Source organism: Phoenix dactylifera, unplaced genomic scaffold (genome assembly GCF_009389715.1).
Source record: "Phoenix dactylifera cultivar Barhee BC4 unplaced genomic scaffold, palm_55x_up_171113_PBpolish2nd_filt_p 000986F, whole genome shotgun sequence".
NCBI classification, from domain to species: Eukaryota; Viridiplantae; Streptophyta; class Magnoliopsida; order Arecales; family Arecaceae; genus Phoenix; species Phoenix dactylifera.
This window is the reverse complement of record NW_024068341.1, coordinates 101,176-125,129: the sequence shown is the minus strand read 5'-3', so window position 1 is coordinate 125,129 and position 23,954 is coordinate 101,176. Positions and strand designations below refer to the sequence as shown.

The 23,954-nt window shown below is 40.2% G+C and overlaps 1 protein-coding gene across 3 annotated transcripts; it reads left to right on the top strand.

Annotated features, from left to right (window-relative positions):
- Positions 1-1,325: 1,325 nt before the first annotated feature.
- LOC103718670 lies at positions 1,326-22,272 on the top strand. Of its 3 annotated transcripts, XR_005509399.1 has the most exons (8): positions 1,327-1,782; positions 1,879-1,967; positions 2,069-2,210; positions 4,110-4,208; positions 4,403-4,525; positions 4,700-4,962; positions 21,707-21,950; positions 22,075-22,272. XR_005509399.1 is itself a non-coding variant. In XM_008807592.4 (7 exons), exons 1-7 carry the CDS (start codon positions 1,611-1,613, stop codon positions 21,815-21,817), a joined length of 996 nt encoding a protein of 331 aa, XP_008805814.1. In that variant the 5' UTR covers positions 1,326-1,610; the 3' UTR covers positions 21,818-22,272. The 3 variants fall into 3 exon arrangements, 2 of the variants coding, with proteins under 2 accessions (XP_008805814.1, XP_008805813.1); XM_008807592.4 differs by having other exon boundaries at positions 1,326-1,782; positions 4,113-4,208; positions 21,707-22,272; XM_008807591.4 differs by having other exon boundaries at positions 21,707-22,272.
- The last annotated feature ends 1,682 nt before the right edge of the window (positions 22,273-23,954 follow it).

The window sequence follows — 23,954 nt, the reverse complement described above, 5'->3', positions numbered from 1 at the left end:
ATTGTTTATCCCACTAACGTGGCATTATTTTCCAGGATTGAATCATATGCATAAGGACAACAATAAATTGGGTTGGATTTAGGTTGGGTTAGATCAAATTTGAGTTAGGTCAGAACACCTTTAACTCCACACCCTATTCATTTTAATCATGTTCAAAAATATGAACCCAAACCATATCCACTTAATTAATATTGATTCATAGTACCCACCCAACCCAATAAGCACTTAACTATCAATTATATGCTTGAGAAATGATTATAAAATATGGTCAGAAAGTGATGCTTAGCATCCATTGAAAGTAGGAAAGTAAGGACAAAAATACAAAGTATGGAAGAAAACATTATAAAATCTTAGACACTTCCTTTCTTCAATCCTTTTTCATATTTTCATTCTCTGGACTAGTAATTTTCTAACCATCCAACTTAATTTTGATTTTACCGAGGCCCATTTTCCAATTACCACTATTTTAAAAATTTAAAACTTAACTTCAAATATTTGTTTAATTTATGGTCAAATGCATGCCTAATCTATTTATAATTATATTAGTTTAAGCTAACTGGTACCCAACCCAATTTCAATATATAATCTGAATCAAATAATTAGACATAAGTTGGATCTTTCGTGCAAAAGTAGAATTCATCTTTCCCTTTGAGATCAATGGATGAATGACAAAATTGATATGCTTAGATATTTATATAAGGCACGACCTAATCATCGGCATCACACCAACTTCGACATTATGGAAAAAGATCAATCATCCTTTCAAAAGATACACCAGAACCTATAGTAATCGTTGCTTTTTTTTTTTGGTAGATGGGGGGTTAGATGGTGGACGGGATGATGCTTTCGACCTTGGGTCCAAAATTATCACCACTGGTGCAAAGTTCAGAGCCTTTAGCTGCAAAAACTGATAATTCTACCGTCCCGGTTGCACATAATCAGCAGAAAATAAGAAAAAACAAAAGAATGAAATGGGTCCCACCAGTGTGAGGGCTGTCGCCATGCCGCTATCCCGGTTAATTGATTAATTTTGTTTCACCATCCGGCTTTTCATCCACGCCCGCCGGCCCCACCTTTCTAGGAGGATCGACCAATGAAGGACTCCCACGCAAGCACATTTTAGACCACATCCACCGACCGGAATTTCTTATTCCTTCTTGTTATGCTTCTCCTCGGAGCAGTACATAGTAGCGTGTCCTCGCTCCCTCTCACTACCCCAATCCCATGCAGCCGTCCGATGAACTCAACGCCTCATGCACATCGAACTCTTATCCTACTCCGAGGATGACCATAACGAAGGATGCATTTCTTAGTAGCTCGGCAATCAGCTGCCGCCGCCGAGGTCCTGTCCCCGCCGATGAGCATCTTCAAGCCTCCGACAGCATAAATCCTCCGAATCCCAGTTCGCATCGTTATTCCGTTTAATCCCCCCTCTTTAATCCCGTCGGTTGCTGAAGCCTCAAGAAAGAAACGAGAAAAAGGTTGTCGAATCCCGGCACTCCGATCTTGCTCGCGAGCCGAAGAGGGCGACTGGATTGTCGACGATGACATGAAGCCGACGGCGCTCCCGGCGAGGAGGAGGACGAGGAGCAGAGGGCGGCGGCGGCGGGATGGCGAGGGGCGCGGTGGAGATAGGTAGCGCGGGGAGATGTTGCTCCTTTAAGCGGATCACCGTTGCCATCTGCTGCATGAATCTCGTGGTGGCTCTCTTCCTGCTGCGCTATTTCTACACCTCCTTCCGCCTCGATTCCACCTCCGGCTCCGATTACAATCCGTTTTCAGGTGAAAAGGCGGCGCCTTTCTTGTTCATTGCCGAAATGTCGTTCCGCGTTCTTGATTTCTGCTGGATTTATGTGGTTTTGTTTGGGTTATATTAAGATGGGAAGCAAACAGAAGATCAGATTAAGAGAACCGAAGAGTCGATTCGTGTTCGGAAAGCTTCGGAGCCTCTCGAGCTTGTCAAAGTGGTAACAATCCACTTCTCTCCCTTTTCCATTTTTCTTTCTTTCTACGTTTGTGCTTTTTTTTATAGATCTGGTGATGTAGTTCTGTTTTGGAATGAGAAAAGGTGAAAAAACTGAGAAAGGAATTCGCTAGAGAAGAGAAGAGGAGGTCGAAGTTGCCGCAGCCCTTGAAGCAGAAGCTGGCCAATGAGATTCTGCAAAGGTTAAAAGATCTGGGCAGTAATGCTAATGTGACTGAACAGCGAGGTGGGTAGGAGGCATAGGATTCATTTGTAGTGACTTGCTTGATTTATTTTAGTTCCTTCCACCCCATGTTTGATTGCGAATATCATGAGGACTGAGGTGTCATTTTAGGAGGTTTAGTTTTACAAATGTTTACTAGTCTGTTATGTCTGTTTTTAGTCAAAACATAGGCTTGATAAGAGTATACTTTTCTTAAGTTAGTCAAAATATTATAAATGGATATTGAGCCAGCCATGATTTAGTAACTCAGAAATGTCAACCAAAAGAAAAAAAAAAGAAAATTACTCGGCTGATGTTTGACTTTTCCATTGCTCCTCTCTTGGGCATAATATAGTGTCGGTTTGCATGAAGCGTTGGGAAATCTTCCATTACACCAGCTATAGCACTTGAACTTTTCTTCTTGCAACTCCTTTTCTCTGTTTTATTTGGGTTCTAGGTTTTTGTCTCTTTTATGTATGTGTCAGTCCAATTTGGCTGAAAGCATACTGCTAGTTCCAAGCATATATTAATCAGTTTAGCCTGATGGCACCAACTTACAATTTATGCCATGACTCTTTAACTTCACGGACAGATATTGAAGCAGATTAGCCTGGTTACCATTTATTTGACTATTCTATAGATAAAGCTTTCATTGACATGTCAATCGGGAAAATTGCACTCGGTACGCTAGGCATACTGTATACCGTACTGTATCGATATTATACTAGTGTGGCACCCAAAGTTCGCCGTACCGGTACCGAATCCCATACCGGTTCCGCACTAGCATAGGCATACCAAGTGTCGGTACGGTACGGTGTGCAGTACGCCAGGCGTACCGACACCGGCGTACCGATATCGGTACCCATCAGTACTGGTACAGTATGTTTGGTATCGACTGGTACAACATACCATGACTGGCACCGGTACGAGTTCCAGTACTGGTACGGCGAATCTTAAGCAAAAATCCACCTTCCAAAATTGGTTGCTCAAGACATGGTTGCATAAATCTCTCCCACTGACGCACAAAGATAGACAGAAGCACGCATTTCTTCTTCTTCTTCTTTTTCTTCTTCTTCTTCCCTCTTTCCTTTTTTCTTTATGTCTGATACAAAAACAGATTGCAACCGAACTAGCACATTTCTTGTTCTAGAAGTTAAAACTTACAATATTATTATGGACTGCCAATAAAAGGCTTATATTTCTCTGGATTATACCATTTGCTAATGAAGTCATATTCCCTATTTTCAGAATTTTTTTTAAAGGTTACATCTCCTTAATTGTTACTTATACGGAATGGTGGAATAAAATGGGAGAGCTTATCGGGGACCAGGTTTCATATTTGAGCCCTCTGTTTTAAACGTTATGCAACATGTTACACAGTAAATTTGAGGAGGACATCTGAGCGAAGTGCATTGTTTTTCTTTATTGCAAATATAAAAGACCAGTGTGTGAGTAAAAAAATAAATCATAGCCATGAAGCCTACTCCCAACAATTTGAGGTTTGATTTTTGAATCCTTTTTGGCCAAGCTTTGCTTCTTAGGATTACCTTCAATTTTATAATCTGTGAGAGAACCTGAATGCTTTTTTTTCATTTTGTGGTGAAAACAAGCATAAAAATGGAATGCATCATTATATACAAAGGGAAACTACTTTTAATTTAGAGGTACAATGTTTCTCTCAAGCTGCTCGAACATGGATGATACTTTAGTGCCAGCAAAAATCCAAGTGTGGATATGCGCTTGCCATGGAGATAAGTAACTTGAGATTTACATTGTAGCAAATATTAAAGCTGAATGCATCATTTAAAAACTAAAATAAAAAATTTTGCTACTCAATTGATTCCAATAGATTTTCAAATTTTTGTTCTTTGGTTTCATTCAACTTGTAACCTGCAAGTTAATATGAAGATTATCTGTGAGCAGCAGCAGTAGAATTATGGCGTGTTGAGAAACTAGAGGAAGTTAAACAAGCAAGATATGCAAAATCTAGGTCAAATTCAAGCATCTCGATGCAGGAAGCAAGTAAGCAAATTTCACTTGGCTGTATAAGCATTTTTTTTTAGCTATGTAAGCATTTTTAGCTATGTTGTTGATATTCTCAAAGTGAATACCAAATTATTTTTATTGGTTCCGACCTAGATTTACATTTTCTTTTCCTTATTTTCTTTCCTTTCTAGCCACGACTTCTAACAAATAGAGAACATGGTTGATTGTAGAGATGCTGCGAAGGGCCTTTGAGTCTAATTGGCCTATGCTATTAGAAGACATTGGTCTTTGGTTGCCACCTGACGTTATTAACACAGAGAACAATGACAAACCTGAGAATGATCAGGATCTTGGTAAATCCTTTTCATAACCACGTCCTTAAATCAAGTTTTTCCTTCTGTTGTTTCAATGCTTTTGTACACAACTCCTTTAGCCACTTTTTTATGGGTGAATAGTTCTCAGATACAATTTCCAAATGCTAGATGACAATAGTGTTTATTAATTTTTCTATTGCACCATTCCTGTAGAGGAGGAGATAATTCCAGGTCGACCACTGCCTCCTGAATGCCACGCTGAGCTTCATACTGATTATGATGGCACTGCTGTTAGATGGGGCCTAACCCACCATAAAGAAAGTGCTGCTGACTGTTGTCAGGCTTGCTTAGATCAGGCAAAACATGCAAAACCAGGGCAAATGAAGTGCAATATATGGGTTTATTGCCCATCAGAGTTTGGATGCTATTCGCCGGACATTTATGAACACAAACATCAGGAATGCTGGCTGAAACAGGTAACATTTTGTTTAATGAAGTATTAGTGTTGATTTATACACCAAGAACTATGTAATCTGGTCAGAATGCTTTTTTAAATGGTTGTTATGTGCTTTGGTGCTTCATAGATGAATTTAGTATAAAGCATGGTAGGTACATATAAGCATGATTTGCTTTAGATAGTCGGGGCTTAGTTTTAGTACAAGGGAATTGTATGTATGTTCTACAATAATGAAGGACAAGCCATGAACTGATGAATATTTATCAAATATGAGATACATGAAGTAAGAGAATAGGTACAAGGAAGATGAATATAGAGGGAAAATTCATCTAGATTTGTAGTTAACATGCCCAGTTTATTAACTGCTACCTTGATTTTTCATGGTTGAAAGGTAACTTTAGAAATTTGCCAACAATTAAAGACTTTTTCTAGTAATGCTATCAAGATTTAAAACTTGATTCTGTTTTAGCTTTGGTTGAGTTGGTGAAGTTTCATATTTGGGCCTTTCGACAGTTATGCTCCATGCTTCTAATTTTGCAGTAATGAAATTCAGGAAAATTCATAGAAGAGAAATAAAAGAAGCTTGGAAAAGTTATTAAACAACATTTAGAGTATTATTTCATATGTTGGCCCTTTATTTGTTAGTTTTGATAGTTTTTGGTTGAAGCTAATATTGCATATCAGTAGAAATCAGTACAACAGTATTTTGTATTGTGAACATATATACATACATATATATATATATATATATATATATATTATTTACTTATTCAACTTTAGTTGTTCAAAATTTTAATATTTAGAATTTGCGAAGCTTTTCAGTGTCTAGTAGATTCACAAGTATATTGAATTTGGGAATTTCTTTCTTATATTCTTGAGGTTAAGTAATTATTCATTTAAATGACCGTGCTGTTACTGAATGCTGTGTTTATTTTATATAAAATATGATATCATTGTCTTAATAGCGATGCCTTCTAATGAATTGTTCGCATTAGTCTTTTCAGAAAGAATTGAAATAAGCCTATTTTGGAAGTCTTGGCCTATTAAGAATTATGTTTATCATCTATCTCCCTCTCCCAACTCAAGGAAAATAAAGAAAAACTACTGAAAAATCAACATTGTATGGCCTACATACGCAACGAAAGGGAAAAATAACCTCCATGTGGTAGTAAATGCCACGACTAAAACCTAAGAAAAAGAATTCTTATTTTATTCTTTTATTCTTTCCTTTTATTCTAGTCAAAGGATGCCTTTGTCTGATGCTATCTTTCTTCTTAGTTCTAGCCCTCTAGGCCTGCAAGCAAACTAGGTTCAGACCGACACAATCATGACCAGGAGCTGACTAGGTTTTCTTTTGGGTCATCATTTTAGACAGGTTCCAGCCCATTCTGTAACAAGTAAGATATGCCGAACCGGTATCGGTAGGCGTACCGGTCGCCTACTGGACCGGTTCAGTACTGGTCGAACCAATACCGAACCGACAACAACGTACATGGCGCGCTGTGGACAATGCCAGAAAAGAAAATGCCACAGAACACACGTACAAAACGATACCAGGTTTGTACCGGTGGGAACCAATCCGGTTCGCACTGGTACACCTCCGTACCACTCGGTTCTGACCCCTATGGAGCCAGAACTATTTTTCACTGCCGTACCATACCGGTCTAGTCCCTGACCGGTATGGTACATGCTGAACCAGCCGGTACGGGCTGGTTCAACATACCATGATAACAAGGTGGTGTGGCAAAACTCAGCTTGATTGAGCATAGGGCTAATCAAGATCATCTTGACATTAATTAAACTTGAGATCTAGCTCAGCTTGTTTATTATTTGATCAAGCCTAATTTTGTCATACATTGATCCATGTGAATCATGTGTCTATTTGATTGGTTGAAAAACTTAAATTCAGCCAATATAAATTTGAGCATGTATTTAATCATCCATTAATTGAATCCTTAATGATGAATTCTGAATTTCAGCCCAATCAGATTTATTCCAAAGAAATATGTACACATATAAATATATGCATGTACATATATATATATATATATATATATATGTTGAATTCATGCATACATACGTGTACATATATATACATCTATAGGCAAGGTTCACCATCATGGTGCTAAACCTTGTACTGGTACGATACTGGTATGGTTTCAATACGCTCAGTAAAGGAGTTGGTTTGACACACCTAATACGGGGTAGTATACACCGATATGGCACGATACACACCGATACAACGAATCATACATACATACATATATAAAGGTTCACTGAACCGTGCCGAACCAGACGATTCGAGATGTACCGAATTTGATTGTTGGTAACCGACACGGTTCGGCTATTCGATTTGATCTAGTCCCTTTTTTCTTTTCTTTATATAAGAGCATCAAGCAGTCTCTTGAAGCTTCTCTCTGGCTCTCCCTCTCCCTTGGTTCTCTCTATCAGATCTCTCTCTCTCTTGGTGATATATGTTGATCGATGCCGGTGTTGATGCCCTCTCCCTTGATCGATTGTTCAGATTGTCTCCCCTTGATTGATGCTGATACCCTCTCCCTTGATTTAGCACAATTCTCGAGCCCTTGGTCAATGCTAACACCGATATCGTTGCTGTCACCTCTCCTCAGTATGCCTCTCTCTCCCCCCATCTTCCTCTTCTCCCTCTCTCCCTAGTTCTCCTTCTAGGATTAGGGATAAGGTTAGGGTTTCTCCCTCTCTCCCCTTCTCTTCTTCTGATATTTCATCTCCGATGCACCTCAGCTCGATGTAATACGTGCTAGTACCATGCCAAACTAATTGCCAGTCAATACGATCCTCGGTATCGGTTTGGTGAACCTTTATATATATGTAGTTAAATATTTGTTAAAAGGATTTAAAATCGAGTGATGGGTCATCCAAATTGTAGATCCACACCATTGATCATGATCTACACCACTACAAATACTTTGCAGCCATAATTTATATATTTTGGAGGATAACATGAATTGAGTGGAAAAAATAAACAATTTCAGTAACATCATATACTGATTTTTTTAATCTAAGAATCTCTACTTACCAAAGTTTTAGATTTAAGGATTGACTTGGATATGGCATTAGGTCACCAATTTTTGTCCCACGCTAGAGTTGCTTGGTGCATATGCTAGGCCATGGTTGCTGTTTTGTGTGATCTAGATCTTTCTCACTTTCAAAAAAAGCCATTTTTCTGACCCAAACCGATCCTACAAGTCTGCAAAAAAATCTAATTAGGTAGGGTCAACCTAGCCTATTTGTAGGCCTACTTGGTCTCATGTTATAAAAGTCTGATTAACTCATGAAATTGGCCCTCTATGAGTGATTGGTTCAACTGCTAGTTCCACTGCAAATGAACCATGGCAAGGACAATAAATATATTGATTGTTATTAATTACAAATGGAAAACATTAAAATGAAAATTATAAATAAAATATCTAAAAGGCTAAGTTTTTTAAGCACTGTCATAAGAGCTTCCAATCTAGTGGTATCATGATCTCATTGCACGTATTTTCAGCTTTTATCAAGTGACAAAAATAGAAAAACAAAAAATCCCCATTTAGCTAGAATAAGTCCTTTTTCTTGAGAATAAGTTTTCTTGAATGTAGAATGGTATCATTGTATGAATACAATAACATAGATTTAAGATGATTCTAATAGTAGATTTAAATAAATGATTCATTAGTTCCCCCACAACTAGAAATTTGTTAGTTTTTTTGGCATAGCTCTTAATTTAGACTATCAAAATTATGTTCTTCTCAATTTTTAGTAGTGGAAATGGGTTAAAATTATTAAACCTGGTTGTAAGGAAAACTACTCCTAAACAAGCCCTCTCTTGCATTTGGCTATGTTTTGGGGGACAAACAAACACACAAAGAAATAGAGAACTTGACTGAAGGAATAGAAGGAGTGAAAGGGAGTGAAAAGGGAAAGAGGGAAAGGGGTTGGAGGGAAGGGAAGAAGCCTAGGGTAAAAGAAATTTTGAAAGTACTAGGATAGAGGCCATGCCTAGAGGCCACCATCTATCATTGATCCGGTCAAAGAGGGAAGTAATTCTTTCAATCACTCAACTTGGATTCTTTTAGAAAATAAGAAAAATAAAGAGAATTGTGGAGGTTCTAAATCCCGTTTTTCACTAATTGGATAATATATGCAATTACAATGCCTCTATATACTAGAAAGGTTCTAGTCCCTAAATCCATGTTAGACTCCTTTCTAGTTTAAAAGAGGCTAGAATTTTCCTAAAATAGCAAGCAGTAAGAAATATTATGAAAAATCTAAAATTCTCCTGGAGCTAGATCTTTTCTTTTATATCAACTTTGCCTTTTGTTATGCACTTATGCCACTTAAAGTTTTCCGAATTGAAAGATATGCTTCAATCAAAAGTGTTCAAAAATGACAAAATTCGGTTTAATTGGTCATTTCAAATGCCGAAATAATCTAGAAACGGGGGATCATTCAAAGCTCGACAGGCCTGTTGGCTGATTGTCACATTGTAAATTTTGAAAGTTGCTTGATTAAAAAATACACCTCAAAAAAAACAAAGTATGTAAAGTTGCCGCCCCCCTAAAGAAATAGGCCTTAAATGTGGTGGATTTTGCTCCCAACCTTGGTTAGACTTGCCCAAAGTGGCTAAAGTGGTTCATAGCACTAGTTCATGACGTTGGTCTTCATCTAGCATAGAAGGTTCAAACCAAGGAATGTTGTACTGCTCCGAATTGCCCGATTCTGGGCATACCAAGCCATACCAGGGGCGGACCGGCACGATTCCGCCCCATGGTTTGAGAAATCTGGTGAAACAAGGAGAGGGGGGAGAGAGGAAAAGAGTGAAAGGGAGGGAGGGAGGGAGGGAGAGGGAGATGGAGAGAGAAGCCAAGAGAGGTGGAGGAGGCCCAAAAGCCCTCGTCGGCCCTCCATGAGATCGTCTATTTCAAACGAAACAAAAGTGTTGTTTTTATTTTCACGATTTAAACTGGAGGGGGGGGGGGGTTGTAGAGTGGCAAGGTCCACTGTACCGACTGTACCGGCACCATACCGAACCGAACTCGTACCGTACCGATTCAGCTGGTTCGAGCCAAAAGCCAAAAAAAATTTGAGATCAGTACAGGCCGGTCGGTACGGGCCGGTACCGGTCGGTATGGGTTGCGAATAGTTGGAACCGAAAAATATAGCTGTGCCGTACCGGTTCTGTCCAGTACCAGTACGTACCAGCCCGTACCGACCCATACTGATCGGTACGACAAACCATGTTGCAGACTGTAGTTTAAATTGCGAAAATAAAAAAGTACTCTCCTGTTTTGTTCAAATGGGGGAACCCCCATACGGAAGAGGGCCGAAAAGGGCTTCCGGCTCTCCGCCTCTCTCAACTTCTCTCTCCCTCGATCCCTCTGTCTTTTCTTCTCTCTCCTCCCTCTTCCCCTCCCTCTCTGGTATTCCTTTGTCAGTACACATCGGAACAGCATGGCACGATACCATACTATACCGCCGGCCAACCTGTACGGATGCTGGTTCGGACCCCATACATTGGCTCAAACAGATGTAGGTCCTCAGCCTTGATGATCAAGTTTGTCTCCATGTAAGCTGCCAAATCAAGCTTGAAGCATTCTTCTCAATCTTCAGAATTTTGAAGGGATAACTTAGTGCTTTCAACTTTTTCTATTCACCCTTCAATCTCTCTTGATCTAGGTGAAGCTAGACAAGCTCCCCCTCTTGGAAGTTGCACTTCACTCGACGCTTGTCATTTCCTTGCATGTCTTGTTGTGATATGTGTAGTGAGCCTAAACCTCCTAATACACTTTTTATGATGTTCTCAAGAAATCTTTGAGCTCGTGCCTTACTCCTTGCTTGCTGCTCTTTGGCTCAACACTAACCATGAACTTTAGGTTGAATGGACAGATAACCTAAATAAGCCTCAAAGGTGTCTTCTAGGTAGAACCATAAATAGTTCTATAATAGGCAAATTGAAGTTAGGTCAAACTATCATCCCAAGTGCGAAGACCTATACTGGCATTTGTTTAGTCCCACATTGGTTGTGCACTTAGAGGTATACAGCCAAGAAACCTAAAATACAGCTTCTTGGATAGCCTTTTTAGGTGAAGTCTTGGACCATTACAAATGAATCAAAGCAGACCTGGCCCATACCCATGTAGATTAGTGGACATTGCAGCACGGGCATTTTGGGGCTCACTACAAGCCAATCATGGTGAGTGATTGTGTTTGAGATGGAAACCTTAGGCCGGCCAGGATTCCAAAGCTTAAATGGGAGGGGAGGAGTATGTGAGGACCTATGCAAGCACATGTGCTAGGTAGGTCTTGAGGTCTTAGGTCATTATACCAAGTTTTTGGATGCTTCGAACTATAGACTTGAAGAAGTTAGTGCTCCTTTGCTAGTCACAACCTTTGCTAGTCCATTTATCTATAAGTGGAAGGTAGTGCTCCTCTTCAATTTGGTGTCCATCTCCCATAACAATCTCTAGAAAATGCTAAGAAAATAGTTGTCTTGATCTAAAAAATTGGAAGAAGGTATTAACAAAATTTTTCAAATATACTGAAAGAATAACCTAGCTGCTTATCTTATGATGTTCTCCTCGCAGGGTATTAGGCAGACATCTTTCTAAAACATTTGAACACCATAAACAAGTAGTTGTGGTCGTGTCTCATCATTGACTGTCCTTGTGGAAATCCATCAAAACACTTCTCAAGGGATACTAGGAATTGGTGCTGGTGTATATAGTCCCAGTTTTCTAACAGAGGGCTTTGATGTGCTGCATAGTACAAAATTCTTGATGAATTAGGCTACATCTTGGGCCGATAGATGTATCTTATCAGGTTTAGTAGAGTCTTCACTCCAAATTGTCCTGTAAACTTAGACATTTTAGCCTCACTAATCTAATATACTCAATCAGCAACCTAAGGGACATATGAGCATACTCTGTATGGTAGCCCATCCTTCAAAGTAAATTCTGTTGGTTGGCCTTTCTTTGATTTCTCCATCCTTTCCAAAAATGGATCTCTTGCATACAAGTCACTGTACTTTTCATGATAGAGTGGATAAATCTGCATGGCAGCCAACTGGTCGTAGTTGATGGATGCCTGGATGGCAAATCAGTCTATCCATAGCCCCTTTCTTGTACTTATTACTAGGTTCAACTACTATGGATAAGGCATCTACTGAGCTTGTTGCAACTTGGACTATGTTGAAGGAACCGAAATGGCTTGTGGTCTATGTGCATGATGGTCTCCTTGCCAGCAAATACCAATGCTAATGCTTCACCACCTGATGCAGTGCATACAGCTCCTTATCATTTGTAGGTAGTTAAGCTACGCCCCTTGGAACATCTCCAATTGGTACTCTACTAGTGTCCTATCATGTATGAGGATATTTCCCATTCTGCATAAGGATGGCTACCTGTGTGATACCTTGATGAATCAGATTTGATCTTGAAGGGCCTGCGGATTTGGCAATGCAAGGATTGGTGCCTAACAATTATCTATTCAGAAGCTGGAAGACATCTTCATGCTTCTTGGACCACTTGGACTTATGATTGGCCTTCGTCAAACTATGCAAGTGTGCTATAATTAGTGGTAGTTGTACCTCTGGTGATCCATTTGGTGAGCTACTAGGCTTGATCAGGCCTTAGTCTAGGAGCTAACTGACTTGCCTCTTAATCTCCTTGTTCTCTATGACTGAGTTGCAAGACTTACGTTGAGTAGGAAAGCATCATCAAGTTGCTAAATCTCATGCTCAATTACACTTCTGGGTAGCAGCCCCTTCATTTCTTGGAAGAGATCCATATAATTTTTCAGCACCACTTGACATCAATTTTTTGGATGGAACTCAAGGTCTCCCTAATGGCAGTAGATTGTACTGAGCAGCATTGGTCTCTCAGGATCAGTAACACGAACTTCTTGCAGGCATCGACTACACTGTTCGCTTGAACTGCAGTGATAAGGTCAATATTTTCTTGTGTCCTGGCAGCATTAATCATGAACTTGTTCCCATCCTTCACGAGTCAATATTTTTGCTACAGCATTTAAAATATTGCATCTTGATCCCATAAACAAGGGCTCCTAAGGATGACATAGCATACATCCAGGGGAACAACTTAACTCATCACCTTGTCAATGTACCTTTCCGTTGTAATAAATTTAGAGGTACATTCCTTGGTGATATTTAGTTCAACATCCTTCTGTATCCAGCCGAGAGGGTAGGGTCATGGATATGAGGCAGTCTGCATGCCCAGCTTCCAAATCAAACTTTTAGAGATCAGGTTTCTCTAGTTTCCAATTTTGAGTCATGTTAAGGGTTGTCTTCCCTTTCTTCTTAAGGTGTGTTTGGTGTTGTTTAAGCCTAGGTCATTGTCGCATCAAAACTTGATGAATATACACCAAATTTTGTTGGAGAGTAGCTAGCATGCCCCTAAATATGCTTTTTATTTTACAGTCTTATTTATTTATTTATTTATTTATTTTTTAATCTGAAAATATATTTTTAATTTTTAAAAATTATATATGATCCGAAAATTAAAATTTTTTATGTCATCATGTAGATCGTCCATAGATTTGCAACATATAATAAAATCAATCCCAAATCGAAAATGTTGGCATGATTATTTCTTAATTTGCAATTTTTGAGCTATTTTTTTAAGCCCCCAAAAAAATGATGGAATAAGATAGAAAAGAGGAAGCACACTTTATTCAAACTTGGATCTTTCTTCTGAAGTGCTGAATTAGTGTGATTTTAGACCTGGTGGGAAGAAAATGGTGGAACCTTGGTTCCTTGTTTACTAATGTTGTTGGGAAGGTCTTCTCGGGCCTTTCCAACAACATTATAACAGGACACAAAGGGAGAGAGAGGGGTCCGGTTCAGAACTGAATCAACTCGGTGCGAACTGACTGGTTCGCACTGAGTTGGAACGGAACCGGCCAATTCCGGATGGTTTCAGCCGGTTCACATCGATAAGGTCCGGTTCGGACTTTTTCGTCCGGTTCCGACTTTTTCGTCCGGTTCTGGTCTGTTTAGGACCGATTCCGGCTGGTTCGGGGCCGGAACCGAAAACGGAGGCTGAACCAAACTGGATTCCCATCGGGTAGCTCGATATGGGTGGAATCGAGCAATTCGGCCCGGTTCGGCAATCCATGGCAAGAGTTATTAGCCTATGATGATGTCTTAGTAGAGTGGAGTTTAAGAATGGTGGTTGGCCAGCGATCAAACTATCTATTATGCATAGCAAAAAAGGCCTATGTGGCACACAATAGAAATGACAAGTGTCTATAATGAGTAGTGGTATCCATCTTCCCACCACCCATGACGTAAGAAGAGGGGTAGCACTACCTACCATGCATAGAATAGTGGGCTATATGGCATACTAGCAAGAACAAGTGGAAGAACTAATTAATGACACCCATCTTACCAATATCAGGGATGTGAGTTGCGGTAGCACTTTCTACCACTCTTAGCAATAGTGGCCCATAACTGAGCTATTATATGTGCATAACTGGAGGACGGCTGATGTCAGTTACTAGCAAGGTATGCCGTACCGGTTCCGTTACGAACTGATCCGGGCTAGGATCGATATCGGATCAGCGTGGAATCCGGTACCGAAAGTTTTTATTGAAAAGCTGGTCGGTACGACTGCTGTACCGGTACGGAGCCGGTACGGGACCGGTACGGACCGGACCGGACCAGTACGTATCGGTCCGGGCCGCCACCAGTACGCCGACCAGTACTGGTACGGCGGATCTTGGTTATCAGAACCACTAGAAGTGGAGACCAGATGTAGGTAGCAACCATTAGAGTAGGTTGTAATTGTCTTGTAATATAAATAATTAGAATTATACTTTGTAAGAATCCTTTGACAATCATTCCAATGCATCTTTATCTTAGTTTTATTCTATCTTTTATTCTACGAGTAGGCGTAACTTAGTTTTTTTACCATAGCTTAGTGCTACATCCTTATCGTAACCTAATGCTACACTCTTACTATAGCCTAGTGCTACACTCTTCTATCATAACCTAGCACTACACTCCTTATCCACCTTCAAGCAATAGTGTGACGATGGCGAAAATTCTGGAAGGTCAAGGTACCCATATCCACACTTTTTTCTATCCTCTCTTTGATCCTCGTCATCTTTCCAATTGATCAGATGCCGGCAACATGCTTATACACACCAACCCGGTCACTGTTGAAGACTTCGCGCCTTTTTTGGCTAACCAAGTTTTCTAAGACCCCAAGTTCGTTGGTGCTCAAACGGATGGGATGGAAAAAGTGCCAACACTAGATTTTTTAGCTTGTCCTAGAAGTCCTTTTTTGCCTTTTCTTCTTGTTAAAGCACTTTGCAAAGAATGGTATAGAACATTTATCTTTAAGAAGTGCTTTTTTACTTTAAAAGTTATAAAAGTTTTTTTAAGTAATAATAACATGCCCTCAGGCTCCTTTGTTTTATTTCCCTTAGACTATAACTTAGGATAAATCTTGCACTTGTCTTTTGTATGTCTACTAGTCCCACAATGGTCGCAATAATTTTTTGAATCATGTTGTTTTGTTTCTTACTCCCTTTCACCTAGTTTGCTATTGCTGATGTATTGATTCTTTGATTTACCTTCCTTTTTCTCATCCCCTGGCTATTATTCTCTGCAATCCCCATGGCCTTAAACATTAGCTTCGTTGATGTTCTGAACTTTGTAAATGTTCATTTCCTTCCGGATATTCTCATGGAGATATTTAATGTATTTCATGAATAATACATGATCATCAATTGGGATCCTCAAAGAAATAGCCTCTTTGTAAAACTTGGTGATAAGGTTTGTTGTATCGATCGATATCATACCATACCGAGCGTTACGTACCGGTACCTAACCAGTATGCAATTTCATGCTGCGTAGCAACACTGTAATAGGATGATACCGATACTAGGTCCGGTACCGAGATGGCGAATCTTGCTTGGTGTAGTCCTAGACAAATTTATCTACTTCTGCTAGAGATACTGCTACTTAATCTGTTGATCCTCGTAGCCGAGTGGATAGAACTATTTAAACAAAGTTTTGAATTTCCTCCATGCCAAATCATGAACAATCTCTCATGTAGCAATTCCACCAAAGTAAGGGCATGGCTGGAAAGCTTCAAGCAAGTGAAGGCAGCTTTCTTGATGCTAGTGTAACCATAAATAGTGAAATAGCTCTCCAAGTTACCCAACAATGTCTATTTTTTTTTTCATCGACAGCTTCATCATATTCATGTATATTGATATGAGCTTTGACTTTGAAAAGATGAAGAGGAATTTGAGTGCTATAGGTTGCTTATCTTGTTCATTGGATGATTGATTATCATATCTAAATGTTGGACACAATTTTGCAATAGGAGTTGCAGGTGTTGAAGCTGATGGCGACAACCAAGTGACAAACTTTATAGGTTGAGCAACCTAGTTGAAACATCTTTTGGCATCATTATAACTGAGATGAAAGCCATTATTGCCTTCATCCTTCGACATACCTCGAGGATCGAAAGTTTCTCTCATCTACTTGTATTGCTCATCATTTGGACCAAGGTTCACCGTATTGGTACTGGACCCCGTTCCGGCGCCACACTAGCATAATGTTGGTATGGTATGATACGGAATTTTTTTGGCGTATCGACCATGCCATCGATATCGGTACCAAACCAGTACGGTACATCCGATACCGTCCAGTTCGATACAGTACAGCATCCCATGATTTAGGCTAAAACATAGGGCCCTCACTAATTAAAAAGATCGAAGGTCTGACATCAACTTGATCCAATCTAAAAGAGAAAGAAGTATTTTTCAATTTGCTCAACTCGACTCACTCTTGAAAAAAAATAGAAACTAAAGAAAATTGCAAAAGTAGGGTTTCTAAGTCCTCTTTTTTATCATTAATTGGAAAATAAAACTGATTGCAATGTCTATATGTATACTAGTGAGGTCGAGAGATTAGAACTTTTATAGCAAGTTACCAGTGCAAAAATTATAAGAAAGTTAAAATCCTCATAGCCAAGGTCGGCGGAACCAATACTAGGCACCGCACTAGTTCTTCGACGGCACGAGTTGGTATGGGCCGTGTCGGGCCTGTACTGCCGGAGGAGACGACACACAAATTGTGTGAGAGAAGAAAAGAGAAGGGGGAGAGAGAGGGAAGGAAGGGAGAATGGCGGAGGCCGGCGTCCCACCCTCTCTCTCCCTCCGCCGCTCGCTCTTTCCTTCTCCGGCTCCGGCAATGGATTTCATTTTCGTTGTCGGAATCATACCGGTGAGCCACCAGTACGGCTCGGAACAGTTGGAACCGCCCGATTCGGGACGGTTCTGCCGACCCTGCTCATAGCGTTAGATCTTGACTTCTACATCAACTTTACCTTTTGTTTATTCCTAATTCTTTTTGGATTAAAAGATATAACCAAGGTACGTCGAACCGGTACTGATTAGCTACCGAATCGGTTCGGCACCGGTTTAGACCGAATCGAACCGATACTGAACTGGTACCTTGGTTCGCCAGGCCACAGATCAGACCACATCGTGGAGCTCCGCATTGCCAAAAAGCCACAGCACGTCCACGCTATGGTCAAATCAGGCCGCAACGCGGAGCGCTGTGGCCGCTCCGCGTGGCCAAAAAGCCACAACACAGAGTGTTGTGGCCACATAGCTCGCGCACTGTGGTCAAATCAGCCACAGCGCACGCACTGTGGTAAAAAAGAAAATTCAGTGCCAACCAACCGGTACTGGCTGATTTCGGGCCAGTACAAGCCGGTTTTGGGCCGATATCGCTTGGTGCCGGTTCCTCTAGGGCCGGAACCATTTTCCACGCTTGAACCGAACTGGTCCAGTACGGGCCGGTTCAGCATACCATGGGTATAACTATCAAACTTTTCCAAAAATGGCAAAATTCGATTTGATTGGGCATTTTGGAAATCTAGTTAGTCTCAAAAGAGAGTCATCCGAAATCTGATAAAAACAAGGGCAACCCAAATGGACACTGTGAAAGTTGTGCCCTTCCAAAGTTTCGATGTGCGCGTAGGCTGTGGATGTGGGAGATCTTAGATTTTGCCCTTAGACCCTATCTGGACTAGTCCGAAGTAGCCAGAATGGTCCACAATAGGTCTAGTGATCCTCCAAGATCTATTATTTATCATTAGAGCTAAGGCTGCACAATTGCAGAGGAATAGTACATCTTTGTATTCAATGCTTGAGCATGGAGAGGTGAGAAACTCGTAACCGTCAAATTCAATTAAGATCTTTTGTAGGTTTCTTTTGCATATCCATCTATCTAATCTTCCGTATTTGCATATCATTTTGCTGGGACCATATTTGCATATTAATCCTTATAAGCTCCATCTGCAAGTTAATCAAACCATCATTAAGTGTTACAAGAGTCAGGAAATGATGCAAATGCACTTTAGAGAGGGTTGGAGAGGAGGATTAAGGGACCTATATATATTCTCAAGGTGCTTTGTCTGGTAGAGCTTCTTGAGATTGGTGGAGGGCGTCGCCCTGTTGATTTTGATGTTGTAGTGTGTTCCATGCCTGAAGGCTTGGCCTCCTACTTGGTTCCCCCTCTCTGCCTTCCTTGCCTGGCACACCTTCCATGATGCCCTCGTCGGAGACCTGTTGAGGTGCAATAGGAGATGGAAATGAAGGCCAACTGAAGCTAGACTTGGCAGAGAGGGCGAGGCAAGTGAGCCTTGCAGCTACCCCCTACGGTACCATCTTCTCCATCACTACCCCCACTCTCCATCACCTTTTGCCCTAGCCACAATACCTCCATTGCTAGACTCTCTGTTGACTCGCCTTCGCTCACCACCTTCCCCTCTGCCATCATCAAAGTTCGCCAAACTGGCACCGAATGGGGTACCAGCCAACAATCGATTTGGCATGGTACGAATCTGTATCGTGCCATTCCTGGGCATAATGATAGGGAGAGATAGCGAGGGAGGGGGAGAGAGAGGCTAAGAGAGAGAGAGAGAGCTCGAAAGCCTTCATCAAAACAGAAAATGAGGGATCCTTTGTTTCGTTTCGAAATAGGAGATCCCTGATTTCTTTTTTGGTGATTTCATTTCCTTTGTTTCAATATGAAATAGGGGATCCCTATTTTAGTGAGGGCTTTCTAGCCCTCTCTCTCCCCCTCCTTGTTCTTCTTTCTCCCTCCCTCCCTCTCTTTTTTCCTCTCTCTCCTTCTCCCTCTCCCTCCATGCGTGGTAGGGCTTCCATTTCAAACCAATGGAATGAACTGTGCCAGTAACCTACTATTTGGTTCGATATGCTCCGAACCAGTTGGTTCGACACTGTTCAGCAAACATGTGCTAAATTGATTAGCTTGAAAATGCTAATTTGAGCTAGAAATTATTTCAAGCTTGAATAAAGCTATGTTCAAATGTGAATTAAAGCTTGATTTTAGGTTGATTTGAAGCTTGGTTCAAATTTGAATTAACATTTAATGAATTCAAATAAACATGCAAGCTTAAAACAACTATAACATTGTAGACCATTGGATCTAAGCAAGGTTTTAAATCTGTGGGATAGGAGGATCGCAATTTTTCCATGGATCGGGATGCCGTACTGTCCTGCCTCATCCCTACCGTCATCCCTATCGAGCATACTTATAAGTACTCTCTCCCCTTCTTTCCTTTATTTCTTTCATTGTTTCTTTTCATTTTTCTTTCATTTTTTCCTTCTTTCTTTTATTTCTTTCTTTTCTTCTTCCTTTGTTCCTTTGTTTTTTTTTTCTCCTTTCATTTCTTTCTTTCCTCTTCTTCTTTCTTTCTATTCTTCCTTCTTTCCCTTTTTTCTTTTCTTTCTTCCTTCCTTTCTTCATTTTTCTTTTTCTTTCCTTACTTCCTTTCTTTCATTTTTCTTTTTCTTTCCTTACTTCCTTTCTTTCATTTTTTCTGTTCTTTCCTCCTTCTTCTTGTCCCACGTTAGTGGGTTTTGGAGTCATGTCCCTTTCCAATTCCTTTTTTCTCACAAGAATGGGGTAGGATAGCTAGGTTGCCCCTCATCCTGCCCTGATTTAAAACATTGAATCTGATTTTGAACTGTGCTAAACATGAGCCAAATCGATTAGCTTGAAAATGCTAATTTGAGCTAGAAATCAATTCAAGCTAGAACAAAGCTAGGTTTAAACTGGAATTAAAGCTTGATTCAAGCTTGATTTTAGGTTGATTTGAAGCTTGGTTCAAATTTGAACTAACATTTAATGAATTCAAATAAATAGGCAAGCTTAAAACAACCATAATATTGGAGACTATTGGATCTAAGCAAGGTTTTACATCCCATGGAATAAGAGCATCGCAGTTTTTCCACAGATCAGGATGCCCCATTATCCTGCCAAGTCATCCCCATCAAGCATACTTATACGTACTCTTTTCCCTTCTTTCCTTTATTCCTTTCATTGTTTCTTTACATTTTTCTTTCATTTCTTCCTTCTTTCCTTCCGTTCTTTCTTTTTCTTCTTCCTCCCTTCCTTTCTTTTTTCTCCTTTCATTTCTTTCTTTCCTCTTCCTGTTGTTTCTTTCTATTCTTCCTTCTTTCCTGTTTTTCCTTTCTTTCTTTCTTTCCTCTTTCTTCTTCTTGTCCTACGTTGGTGGGTTTGAGGGTCTTGTCCCTATCCCAATTCCTATTTTCTCACAAGAATTGGATAGGATGGCTAGGATGCCGCTCATCCTGCCAAGATTTAAAACATTGAGTCTAAGATCTAATAACCACTATCTAAACTTGAGATATATAGCATATATTTTTGAGCCTAATCTAGTCGAGCCTGATCGAGCAGGGTTTATTTTTGTCAAGGCTTGAAATTGATTTCGAGCCTAGATTGCTGATTCAAGCTTGGTTCCTTTTGCTTTGAACCAAGCCTGAACTCAGAATTTTCCGAGTTGAGCCCAAGCAGAGCTCAAGCTGTTCAGATCATTTATCACCCATAATTCTACTTGTCGGGCTCATTCTAGTTTCCCTCTTATGCAATTCCACGAGAGATAGATAAAGGGGGTAGAAGGGGGTTGCCAGAGTCCTACCTCTAGGGAAGGGGGGCTTCGGCCAGTCACCGGTGAGATGAGGATGAGGGGGTTACTGTGCAATATCCGCAAGGAAAATCATCCTGCAGAAAAATAACACCATCAAAGGAAATTACAAGGAATACACCATTCGATTCTAGTTAAGTGAACCTCAAGATATGTAATCCTTATAGATACTATGTAAATATGGCGTCCATAGGGATTAATATGCAAAGGCAGTAAGCCTGTTGAATAGATACCCAGAAAACACTTTTTAAATACAATTTAAATTGTCTGGTTCACATAAACTTGGAACAGTTTGGTCGAATCACTTGTTTAAGTGGCACTTCAAAGTTCAAACAATTCTAATAAAACAAGATGGTTGTTAGTGGGAAATAATTTAAAGGGTCTACTAGACCACAATTCCAGGTGGTTGATGGTTCAACCTGTCCAATGGTTTAGGTTGCTCCAGATTCTAAAGCCATACTTTATTCCTTATTGTATTTGCACAAACATTTGATACATTCTTCTTGAGATGAACTCCACCTTGTAATTTTTGTTGCACTCATTTATTTTAGTGCTATCTTGAATCGATAGACTAATTAAAAATGTGTATTTTTGTACTAGAATGCTAAACTTATGGAGGAATTATGTTGACCTACCATGGTTGCTTGACAATGCTATACGAATCTGATCTACTAACATAAATATCCTGCTTTCTTCTAATCAGGGAATTATTTCTCTTTGTCAATGCAGGCCAAAGAACCTCGATTAAACTTCAAAGACAAGTATTCTGAGTCATACAGAGATGCTCACCCCAACACACCTGTAGTTGTCCCTTGGATCTCAGGTGTTGTTGGGGCATAGCAGCCTCAGTATGGTTTTGCAAATGTAGTGGCAGATCCTTGTAAGAGGATCCAGGGTGGTGAATTATGCTGTGGATCTCAACATAATCTGTAGACTATCACCATGCCCATCATGATGATACGGAACGAGACATGTCCATTACACCCTCCTGCCGAGTTTTCTCTGTTAAAAACTTTTATTGTATTTTTATTCTTTCCGTTCTTGTAAATTTCAGCAGACACATAAATTTCACCCTGAAGCTTTTCCCTCTCATGCAGGCATTTGGAGCAGCAGAACATTTTGGGTTGCATTCCTTATGTCAATGATAAACCTTCTTAAGATGATATCATGATGTTTAACCAAAATGTTTCACAGATTTATGTTGTGGGATCCCCAATCCCCTCGTTGAACTCTGCAAACTAGAAATATTCTTGCTTTACATTCAAGAAATGGAATATTTGTAGTCATTTACCTCACGGTATGTTCTTCATTTTTTTCTCTTTCATTTGAGAGGTGGGCACATATGTAACGATCTTATATCTGTAGCTTAATTAGTCTAAAACATTGTAGATCTCATGAGGTTGGAAGCAGGAAATGTGATGCTAGAAGGTAAAGCAGTGTAAGGGTTAATTTCATGTAGGTGCGTAAGTGGGGAAATAGTTACCATTAGGTCTATTGACTTTTTCTATGCACTCATTCCGGTTAGGAAAATTTTGTGAAAATGACGATTACATTAATTTGTGTAGCTTTAGAATGCAAAACTCTGTAATATCTGCAGGTGAGAATCTCTAAAGAAGATTACTTTTGCGCTCTCGCAGCCAGTGAAAATGACGATTTATCCTATTCGTGTAGTTCTATAGTTTACGACTCGTTTACTTCTGTGAGAGAATTTTCAAAGGAGGTCTAGTTTTGCACTGCCAGTTAGTTTTGGCTGGGGAACCACCCTCTCCTCTTCCCTGTTAATTTCTCTGGCCCTTTGCCGTTTTGAGGTCCTTCTACTAACAGACGGCGACTATTGAATGGGTTGTTTCGTTTGATCATGGGCAACAATCCTCCATAGCCTGCTTGAAGACTTGCTCTTGGCAGGTAAAAGTGGGTCATATTCATGCAATGCCATAGTGTGCTCGGTGGCCAATTCCTTCTACTAGAGAATATTCGATACAGGCAGACAAGTTTTATTCATACCCTCTCACCTGTGGAGAAGCTCTACCAACGTGGCAACTCCTTCCACGTGTGAGTACGTCACACCAACACCACCTAAGTACCGGTAGATTAGATGGCGACTTCAAACGCAAACTGATTATTGATATATAATTATATGAAAAGCTTGCTGATATTTGCACTTAATTGAAATAGTTTTAAAAATAAATACCACGGGAAGATTAGAAAGACATGCTTGGAATGAGGCGTCAGGGAATACTGCCTCGAACAAATTCGTACTCTCGTGCATAAATTTCAGATTTGGCGATCTTCTCTATCTAATGAATGAGGAGTCCGTTTGGAAATCGTCCGCCCTGCACCCACCCCCCGAGTATATGATTCAACAGGAATCACACAAGGGTAGATTGATAGAAACCTCTGGTAAAATACCCACTAGTACCCATAACCCAGCAGATAAAGTACATCCGTTTTAGGGATTGGCGACTTACCCATTCAGTGACTTTGGCACACGATCATCTCCAAGGTGCAATGCAACTAGCTTTGCCCGAATCCTCCAATCATGACTGCAATTACCCAGAGATCTGAACCAGAGGACTCCATCAGCTGCTCGTAAATGAAGATTACGGAGAGAAGGAAATGAATGAAGCTGAACTTGCATAGGCCTGATCTGTGTTCTATATATATAGACTTCTAGATCTGGGACCTTCTATAAACTCGATCGATCTAGGTTACCTCCAAAGAGGCCTGTAGCAACCTCAATGGCCATCTCATAAAGGCCTTGCCTATGCTGGTGCCTCATGAAGGCTTGGGCCCTGTTTGGGGAGCTGTGGGTAGTAGAGCTATTGGAAGTAGAGCTGTCGGAAGTAGAGCTGTTATAAAAAGTTGTTTGCTGTTTGGTAACTACATTTGTAAAGTGCTGTGACACTTCAACATATGTTTGGTAAACAAACTGAGAAAATACTTTTGTATGACAAAATTACCATAAAGGACATTGCAT